This window comes from Nomascus leucogenys, chromosome 22a (genome assembly GCF_006542625.1).
Source record: "Nomascus leucogenys isolate Asia chromosome 22a, Asia_NLE_v1, whole genome shotgun sequence".
In the NCBI taxonomy this organism is placed as follows: domain Eukaryota; kingdom Metazoa; phylum Chordata; class Mammalia; order Primates; family Hylobatidae; genus Nomascus; species Nomascus leucogenys.
The window spans coordinates 58,212,420-58,223,209 of NC_044402.1; the positions used below are offsets into that span (position 1 = coordinate 58,212,420).

The following is a 10,790-nucleotide window of genomic DNA, read 5'->3' on the forward strand; positions in this document are numbered from 1 at the left end:
AGATATGTTAAGTTCTACTCAAGATATGCAAGAAGCTAATGATGGCAAAGAGAACTTAAGGAAAGTTCCACTGAGAAGAAAAAAAAATCTAAAACTCCCCCATTAGAGTCATTTTAAGCACCTTTGAAAATTCTGTCATTCACACTCCACGAATAACAAAACTTTCCAGTTGTATAGTCCTACTTTATGGTTTGTAGTTATAAGAAGTTATAATTTGTTACCTCATTTCATCCTCACAACAACCCTGTGAGGTAGGTATTATTTGATTAAAAAACGGAGGGTAAAAGGTTACTTAATTTATCCAAAGTCACAGAATTTGTAAAGAGTAAAGCTGGGACTCAAACCCAGGTATTCTGATTCCAAGTCCAAGTCTCAATCCCCTATATCACAGCGCAAGAAGTTTGTGGCCACTCTGAACAATAACTAAGAGTTTTCTAATCCAAGATGAAAACAGCCTATTAACAGAAGTTTGGGCTAAAGCAAGGACAAATGAAAGGCAAGACTGTTACAAAGGGCTCAACTAGTTCAATTCTCAGAGCAAGGGAAGTATTGGTCCAAGGGTCAAACCTACAACCAGTACATCACAGGTAAGATAAATAACTCCAAATATGTGGGGCACAGACAAGGTTAAAGGGACGATGACTGAAGTAATACATCTCCTATAAACCCTTCCCCCACTTTCCATTCCTAAAAGGATCTCTACATATCCTTTTTTCTAAGAGAAAACAAATTTTCTGTGGTCATGTGGTTCTGGAACAAAAGAAACCTGTTGTATAGGGCATCTGAGGAGAGTACAGGAAAAGAGAAGGGAAAGAGGAATCAATAAGCTTGCAGTTTTTATTTCATTTCCATTTTATCAGATATCACCTCTAAGGCTTTGAATTTCCCAGAGTCATATTATCATTTTTTTCATCTCCTCATTCAAAGTAGAGGAAAAAAACTGGAAGTAGGAGATCTGGGCAAAGGACTCCTTGGACTACCTATTTTATCCCATTCTAATAGAACTGGCTATTTCTAAACACAGCCTTCACTGATTTGGTAATTCTCTTTAAAGAATACCTCTTAAAAGACACAAGTGAAGAAACACAAATCAAATGTAATGTACTTACATCAGTATGAGAGGTGCTAGGCTCTTCATCATCGCTGCTGACCAGATCAATGTATTCAAGAACAGGTCGTAATGGTCCTTCCTATAAACAATCAAGCAAATTTAGAAGTCATTAACAGTTATTCAAACCAAATTAGCATTTAAACCTACCAGTGTTTTTTTTTTGGTTGGGACTGGCAAGAATTACTCTGAAGAGGGAGCTTTGTGGATAGCAGAAAATAACCAGAACAAAAGAAGCAGAGGAAAATATTAAAAATATATAAATGTAAAATGATGACAAGACCTAAAAGGAAGTACCTACACCCCTGTAGAATATTAGGGCCATGTCAATTACTTGGGAAAGGAAAAGTTGTAATATAAGAACAGTGCTACAAAGACACAAATATTATAACCCAGTGCTTTACACCTAGAATTGGTATCAAAAGTCTGTTAATATATCCAAGTTCAAAAATGAATTATTTGACTTATAGCTCAGCTTCATCACCCACCACTGCAGAGTCAAGCATCAAACCTGAATTCTTCTCCATTCTTTCTTTCCATCCATGCCAATTTCTTCAACAACCAGGCCTTGAATGTCAGGCTTAAAAGCCTAGATTTTATTCAATAGGCAAAAGAAAATAAAAAATAATAATAAGACAATAACATGAGAACTGTGCTTCAAGAAGACCAATCACATAGAGGAGTATGGAGAGCAGGGAAAGCAAGATAATCAGTATAGGCACATGATAATGCAGAACTAATGGTGATGATGGCAAGAGTAAAATGGAAAACTAAAAGAGATTGATTATTAGGCCAGGTGTGGTGGCTCATGTCTGTAATCCCACCACACTGGGAGGCCAAGGTGGGGGATCACCTGAGGTTAGAACCATGCCTGGCTAATTTGTGTACTTTTAACAGATGGGGTTTTACCATGTTGGCCAGGCTGGAGTTCAAGGCCAGCCTGACCAACATGGTAAAACCCCATCTCTACTAAAAATATACAAATTAGCCAGGCATGGTGGTGCGTGCCTGTAGTCCCAGCTACTCAGGAGGCTGAGGCCGGAGAATTGCTTGAACCTGGGAGGCAGAAGTTGCAGTGAGCCAAGATTACGCCACTGGACTCCAGCCTGGGCAACAGAGCAAGATTGTCTCAATAATAATAATAATAATAATAAATAATAAATATATAAATAAAAATAAATTTAAAAGATTATTTAAAAAAACAAAACAAGGAGTCAGTGATCTCTAAGGTTTTAAGCTCAGGTGACTATAAGAATAGTAATGCCATTAGTATAACTTTGGAAAGCAGAAACAGAAAGCTGACATTCCTATGGGCTGAAGTAACAGTGGTACACAGGGTGTATCTAGCAGACAGCTGGAAATGCAGGCCTCTAATCTGGGAAGTATGAACATACCTGGAAATAAAGACTTGAGAGTTGCTACCCTAGAAGACTATTAAACTCTAGAACTAGACTGAACTATCATATTGCCTCAATAAAAAGCTGTCAGTGTTAAATGTGGCCAGAAACACAGCAACAATAAAATGCCACTGAATGTGGCAACCAGACATTTTTAAATGTCTTTGAGAGAGCAACTTTCAAGAAAGTAGTGAGCACAGAAGCCAGGCTCTAAAACACTAGCAGCAGAAAAGGCCATATTCTTTTGAGAAATCCAGTATGTTGGAAACAAAAGAAAGGAACACAGAAGAAATAATAGCTGACGAAAGGATTTTGTAGGATGTAGAAAGTTGACTGCTGGAGACAGAGGCTGAGGTCTAGGTAATTATCTTCTTCCCTAGAATAGGCATCCAGTCTCAAAGATAGCTTCTTTCTCCCCTAGGCTATGACTTCTGCTCAACCAAGGAACTGCCATCTTTGGGGTACTAATTCAGATACCAAGATAAAACAAGAGGGCAAAACTGGGTAGGGATCTGTAGCAAAGGAATTGAGATTTTTGCTCAAACTATAAACATGAAAGTAAAAAATAAAGAAACAGAGGAAGCAATACTCTCCAATATATGGTAAACAGAGCTGAATCACCTACTTTAAAATCTACATCTGGTATGAAGAATGTAGGCCATGCATGGTGGCTCACACCTGTAATTCCAGCACCTTGGGAGGCAGAGGTGGGTAGATGACTTGAGGTCAGGAGTTCAAGACCAGCCTGGCCAACATGGTGAAACCCTGTCTCTACTAAAAATAGGAATAAGGTGTGGTGGCGGGCACCTGTAGTCCCAGCTACCCAGGAGGCTGAGGCAGATGAATCGCTTGAACCCAGAAGGCAGAGGCTGCAGTGAGCTGAGATGGTGCCACTGCACTCCAGCCTGAGCAACAGAGCAAGACTCTGTCACAAAAAAAAAAAAGACTGAAAATCGTATGTTCGATCCAAGAAGAAAAATTAAAATATGATACTTTTCCCATTGATATAATCATCTTACTTTGCTCCCTACAAGAAATATGCATTAGGAACCTTCACTATAGGCCCACAGAAATAGCAAACCACAAAAGCGTCCCCCCGCCCCCCCGGTAACCAGAAATACACAGATGCAGAGTTCCTATGCAGAGAAAGTAAAGAAGAAGATGAAAGATGACAGGATGCAAGGTAAAAAGTAAAATGGGCCAGAAAAAAAATAAGATAAACAGGCTGGGCACAGTGGCTCAGGCCTGTAATCCCAGCACTTTGGGAGACCAAGGTGGGCGAATCGCCTGAGGTCAGGAATTTGAGACAAGCCTGGCCAACAGGGTGAAACCCTGTCTCCACTAAAAATACAAAAAATTAGCCAGGCATGGTGGTGGATGCCTCTAATTCCAACTCCTCAGGAGACTGAGGCAGGAGAATCGCTTGAACCTGGGAGGCAGAGGTTGCAGTGAGCCAAGACTGTGCCATTGCACTCCAGCCTGGGTGACAAGAGCGAAACTCCATCACAAAAAAAAAAAAAAAAAAAGAAGAAAGAAAATGATCAAAAACAGAATTTAAAAGTAGCTGCAGGCAGGATGGCTCATGCCTGTAATCTCAGCACTTTGGGAGGCCAAGGCAGGTAGGTGGATCACATGAGGCCATGAGTTCGAGACCATCTGGGCCAACATGGCAAAACCCTGTCTCTATTAAAAATACAAAAATTAGCTGGGCGTGGTGGTGCACATCTGTAATCCCAGCTACTCAGTAGGCCGAAGACCAAGAATCGCTTTAGCCCAGGAGGCAGAAGTTGCAGGGAGCTGAGATCACACCAGTGCACTCCAGCCTGGGCAACAGAGAGGGACTCTTGTCTCAAAAAAAAAAACAAACAAAAAAAGCTGCAGTAATATTTAAAGGGAAGGAGTAAGGACAAATAAGATTATCAGAAATTTATTCTTGCAGTGAACCATTAAACCAATATGCAAACATTTTTCAACTACTGAAGAACAATAATTTTATATGATTCACACTAAGAGAAAAGAAAAAAAGGAAAATATGGATAGAAAATCCAGACGAGCGTGGTAGATCATGCCTATAATCCCAGCACTTTGGGAGGCCGATGACGGAGGATTACTTGAGTCCAGGAGTTTGACACCATCCTGGACAGAATAGTGAGACCTCATCTTTACAAAAATAAAATAAATTAGCTGGGCACAGTAGTGCGAGCCTGTAGTCCTAGCTATTTGGGAGGCTGAGGCGGCAGAATTGCTTGAGCCTAGGAGTTCAAGGCTGCAGTGAGCTATAATTATGCCGCTGCACTCCAGCCTGAGCAAGAGTGAGACCGTATCTCTTTAAAAAAAAAAAAAAAAAAGTATCACAGAAAATCCAAAATTGAGAAAAAACAGAAGTCATTTAGAATATTTATACATTCAACAAATAATTACTGAGCTTTAAGTGATAGAGTAGAACGAGAAGGGGAATCATGTTGAAAATCACTAAAATGGCAAAGAGATTGAGTGGAAAAATAAGGACAGATATGTACCCCAAAGGAAAAGATTACTTATACACAAATAGTATACACTAGCTAATTTTCACAGTGAATATGGAAAAACTTTCATGATAATGAGCTTACGGAAGTAAAACATTTAGTACTCAATTTATTTCACTAAGAATCAATAACATTTATTGAGCCCTGTACCATGCCTTGTGCAAAGCTTTTCATGTACATTATTTCACTTAATCCCCCAAATTACTTTACAAGGTGAGATATTGAATTATCAGTATTATCCCATTTAACAGATGGGAAAACTGAGTGAGGTACACTTGGTTCTCTAAACACAACTGGCTGTACAGGCACTATAATTGTGAGGTAGTTCAAAACATAAATACTATTTTTAAATCAATGTTTATTACCTGAGTTCCTGAAATAACACATTTTTTCTTCCTTAAGAGAAAATGGACTACCTCTATTACCCCATCTGTGAATACTTTGTAACACTGACCAAAAATAAATTACCAATTTCTCAAAAGAAGTTATGTTTATAATAAAAATATCAAGAAAAATAATTTGCTACAATATTTATAATTACTACTTATATCTTTAACAACTATAACTGCATATGGTCCTATAATTACAAGGTATTTTTATTTGCATTTGTTCTATCCATCAACTAGTAAACCATCATTCTCACGCCCTATTGCACCACTAACAAAAAATAAAGGATTCTAAGCTGGGCATGGTGGACTGCACCTGTCGTCCCAGCTACTCGGGACGCTGGGGCGGGAGGGCTGCTTGAACCCACAAGTTTAAGACTGCAGTAAGCTATACGATCATACCACTGCACTCCAGCCTGGGCAAGAGTGAGACCCTGTCTCTGAAATAGAAATAAAAATTTAAATAAAAATAAAATTTAAAAATTAAAGAATTCTATTTCCAATACCACACAATTTAGGGGCAGAAGCACATGTAGAAGCATGGCAAAACAGTTTAGGAAAACAGTTAAACTAACATTCTAAGTTTTAAAATATGTTTCATGAAATAAAAAGCTTTCATTCCTGTTATCAGAAAACTGATTCTCTAAGCCAAAACACCAATTTCCTACTAATTGAAAAGAGATGTCAATACACCAAAATATGGTCTACTAAAGAGGTAGTTTACTACAACCAAAGTTTTCTCTAAAACAAAGAATATGGATTTGTGCATAAATCTAAAACCCTAAATAATTCATTTTTCCCCCCATATAGAGAAGTTAGGGACACAGGTTACTTGTGCAGTCCTGAGAGGCAACATTTCAAAGTTTCCAATTGTACCTATTTTATAGTTCAAATTTAATCCAACATTCAAGTTCTATACTACCTGGCCCATGCCGCCTCCTCCCACTTTAAAAAAACAACAAAAAATCTTTCAGAACTATACATAATCCTCTCTGCTTTCCCAGTACTTATTACTACTTATTACTACTAACTACTACTTATTACTACTACTACTACTACGATTACTACTACTACTACTAGTTTCTTCTACTCAAAATGCCCTTTCAAACACATATAAATACTAACTACTACTTATTACTACTACTACTACTACTATGATAAACTGCAAGTCTTATGTCCTTCTTTAACAGCACTATGTACTTTCTGTAAAAGAATTTTCTACTACCTCTAAGGACTATTTACATACTTCTCACCTCCTATCTCATCATTCACACTAAAATACTGATCCTTAAGGGTAGGATGTATTTCAAATTAATCTTTGTAGCACTAAGGAACTTAACTCATGGCTTTGCGTATTATGAGCTTCAACACTTTTTATTTATTGAATCAATCACAGCCCCAAGACACCCGGCCAAATAATCCTATTTTCTGCCTGACTCCCTTCTACTGCAGCTACAGTATTAATAGTTGACCTATGGGGTACTGAAGCTATTTAGGAAATTATATCCTGATTTCACTGACTATTTTGAAATTTCCAATGATTCTACACCATATCAATAATCTTGGCTGAAACCTGAACCTACTGGATTGTTTTGTTAGCAAGATTACGATAGGTTCCCTCAGCAGTTTGTATACCTTCATACCTAGAACAGCACTGTGAACTATCACATCATGAGCTATTAGTTTTTTAGAAGTAAATCACATAAAAAATCTGCAATTTCAAAGAAAGATATAAAAACAGTAGTTGAATAAAGGATCATATTACTAAACAGAAATAAGAACAACAGACCTAAATAAGAAGTTTTTGTTATGGCAGCATTCTCTTTCTTTAGGCACTGTTTACATAGATGTATGAGGCTTTGCAAAAATTTATCCAACAAGTATACTTATGAATCGTGCACTTTTATGTATATTTCAATAAAACTTAAATGAGAGGGCCCATTTTTGCACCTCCCCTCCATATCTATATCACTCCTTTCCTTCAGCATGCTGTGTTTAGTTTCAGATTCTGTATTCTACAAATCACAGAATAACTCCTGTGCCACCAAGTGGACTAAAAGTGGGAAAATTAGGTTAGTAAGAGCTATGAAATCCAAACCGTAAAAACGAAGAAGTGACATCACGATACTCATTTTTTATCTGAAGAACTCAAACTTTTTCATCTTTACTGAATAAGCATTGCTGACTGGAGGAGCCACATATAGGATTGGATTCCAGAGAAAAGTAAAAATTCTGTCTCTGAGTATATTTTGAAATATAATTATGCTATTATTGTGATGTAAGTGGTGCCACTTAAATGTAAAGGGAAAATTTTTAATAGGCTTCTTCTAGTATTGTAATTACACTTACAACATATAATTCACTTCTCCATGTGGAGCTGTCAAACCTCTGAACCTTTATTTGGGAACAAGAGTAAGAAGTTGTATCATGTTGGATATTCAATGATTGTACATTCTTTATTCTTGATGCAAAGACGGAAGTGATCCTCTACATTCAACATAAAATTTAAAGACTCCTTTAAACCAAAGGTGAACTCAAGCCTACATTAACTAGTCACAAGCTACACTGTAATTCATTACACAAAACATTTTTCAAATATTAAGAGATTCTACTTGTGTTTCTCAAAGGGCCATAGTTCATAAAGAAGTTATGTCATTCCTAGTATTATTTCTACTAAACACCATAAGAAAAACATTCTGTTCACAAATATACCAAGATTCAGGAAGAACCTGAAATATCTGTCCTCAAGAGCCATGGAATCCTGTTATTAAACATACTTCAGCCCATGGTAAAGGAAAGCGCAGGATACAATTCACCCCCATCCTCTACTCCAAATCCGTAGAAGTTCAAAATGAAAAGGAGAGAGTACAACATACACTGGTACAGGGAAAGAAATTCAATAAAACAATCCTGTGAAGGACTCCTAAACAAATCTATTAAAATACCATACAAAAATGAATTACCAAAATGGCCCTAATGCTGGGGAAGAAACTGTTTAATAACCAGTTTTACAGGGTTTCCCAGTATCCACCATAAATGCACATCAGACACTCAACGAAAAATTCTACAGCTTGAATACCAAACTGCAACTAACTACGGCATTCCAAAAGAGGAGTTTGGGACAGAACTGTTTTCTGCCTAGCTAGCTGAGATACCACTTTACACAAAGCCTTTCTAAAACTCCAACAATTATGGATGAAAATCACCCCAAAATACATCATAAAACACTCCCTTCTGCTTTGGAAACCCATGCTGTACAAAGTGTGCTCAGAAATCCTTATGTCCCTGCACTTGTCTGAAAATGAAGATTCCTAGGCTCCCGCCTTGAAATTCTGATTCCGTAGGTCTGCAGTGGGGCCCAGGAATCTGCCTGTTTATACTTACTAAGGCTTGAAAACTACTGTCCCAAAGGGAAGAAACTCAGAAAAATAGAGCATGTTCCCAGTGATGTAGGATTCTTCATTATGAGCATCAACTGTACTATGCTGTAACATGATGATCTCAGAGGTTAGAGAAATCTTCAAGCTATTTGCCTTCATGTTAGAAGCACCATAACGCTAAGATTCTGGGCTCTCACAACCCTTCCTGTTTTCTATATCCTTGCTCATCATTAGCAGCTCCTTCCTCCGTGTCGCCTTTAGAAGTTACTCTTGCTCCATTTCAATACAGCGTTTTAGACACCAGCGTTTTATCTTAAGTCTAAACCAAAGGCAGGGGGCGAGATTAAGTGTACAGCACGTTCTTTAGGACATGCTCTTTGTGATGGCTACGGGGGTGGCTCAGATAGCTCTTTTGGTAAATCTCCCAATCCTGTGCCATGCTCCACGGTGTCCAGTATGTATTAGACACTCATAAACATTAAATGACCAGGTGAGGTAAAATTACATAATGGCCCACCATAGTCTTTTACTCTGGGAAAAACCCAATCATCACTGCTACTTACACTGACAAACTGAATGTCGTCTTCATTTTCATCCGTTGTTGACTCAGATGCCTCAGGGCCAGCTGGAGGGACAGATTCTATTATCTATAAAAACAAGCCAAAACATGCTTATCTGTTCAGCCACATTCTTGTAGGAAGAGAGCGTTTCCGAAAGGAACAATTAAAAACAGAGAGCGCTTGAGGAAAACGAACTGAGCACAACTGCACGGAAACCCGACTAGGAACAGAACTCGAGCAGTTGGCTCTTGCCACAGCGTGTGCGGAGCTGCAGGGACCCAACGCTGAAAACGCGTTACCAGCCTCTCAGAATTCCCCTTATCTACTCCAGAAGGAGGAACGCAAGCTCAATACCGAAGGGCAATCCTGCCTTAAAACGTCGCTCTCACTGGCCCAGCCGGGGCCCATGCCGCGGGGGGCGGGCGGCCATTGCTGCTGCGGGTTCCTCACTCAGACACGCACCAGGCCCCAGAGCTGGCCTCGGCCCAAGACACTGAAGAGGTATCGCCCCGAGGCTGCGACGGAGCACCAGGCCTCAGACCGCAGAAAACACAAACCCTTCGCGGTTCGCCTCTGAGAACGCCAGGACCCTCACTCGACTACTCACCTCCGACCCCGGGTCTCCCATGTCTCCGACCGCCGCGCTGACAGCACCACTGCTCCTGCTGTCCCTGCCGCCGCCGTCGCTGTTGTCCCTGCCGCCGCCGCCGCCGCCACCGCCGCCGCCCCCGCCGCCACCCACCACCCCGCCACGAATCCCCTTCCCGCCCTGCACCGCCTCGCGCTACCGGGACCCGCCCCTGCGTGAGCGCCGACGCCACCGGCGGAAAGAGACGCAAAACCTCTTCAAAGGAGGAACGGCCCTTACTGGCCCGCTATGCCCCCGGAGCCGCTTTCTCTCATTCCCGGGCTTCCTTCCCCGAGCCCCGCAGGATGCTGGGAATTGTAGTTCGGGTCGGCCCCGAGACCTCCCCTCGCCGGAGAGGAAAAGAACCCCGAGGTTAGGCGCATGCGTTGCGCCTAAAAAAAACGCCAGCTGCAGTGGGGCGAAGCCAGGGGCCAGCTGGGTCCTGTGAGATAGCGAAGCACTGGGAAGATGTGGGCGGATGTGAGGGAGGGTTTGAGTTGGTATTTGTTTGGTTTTGGTATGGTTGTGAAGCGCAGCGCATTTATTTTTCTGTTTTAGCCCTGAAGGTGGGTGGTGAGAAGGGATTTCTCTTTTTTTCCTTTCATTTTTAAATTTATGTATTTACTCATTTTTGAGGAGAGGGGCTATGTGGAGGTTTAGCTGAATTCTAAGATCAGGAAAGAATCTGAAGTGTCCTTACATTACACACCTCTTCCCTAGCGTCAGTCTCCCAGGCCCTGCCAGTATTAATACACCTGAGGAAGAAAATAGGGATGGGAAGTCCAGGGCCCAGTAGGAAAGGGAAC

The 10,790-nt window shown here is 40.5% G+C and overlaps 1 protein-coding gene across 4 annotated transcripts in view; it reads right to left on the reverse strand.

Moving 5' to 3' along the window:
* Positions 1–10,159, reverse strand: part of ZNF451 (zinc finger protein 451) — an 80,514-nt gene extending 70,355 nt beyond the window's left edge. For 2 of the 4 annotated variants that reach the window (XM_012500424.2, XM_012500455.2), the window contains exons 1-3: positions 9,964–10,074; positions 9,360–9,443; positions 1,110–1,190 (exon numbers count right to left, since the gene is read on the reverse strand). In XM_012500424.2, coding sequence (XP_012355878.1) covers positions 1,110–1,190; positions 9,360–9,443; positions 9,964–9,984 — 186 coding nt within the window. In that variant the 5' untranslated portion in view covers positions 9,985–10,074. Of the gene's footprint in view, positions 1–1,109; positions 1,191–9,359; positions 9,444–9,963; positions 10,075–10,102 lie in introns of those variants that run through there. The other 2 variants (XM_030803642.1, XM_030803643.1) reach the window with 2 other exon arrangements.
* Between the last annotated feature and the right edge of the window lie 631 nt (positions 10,160–10,790).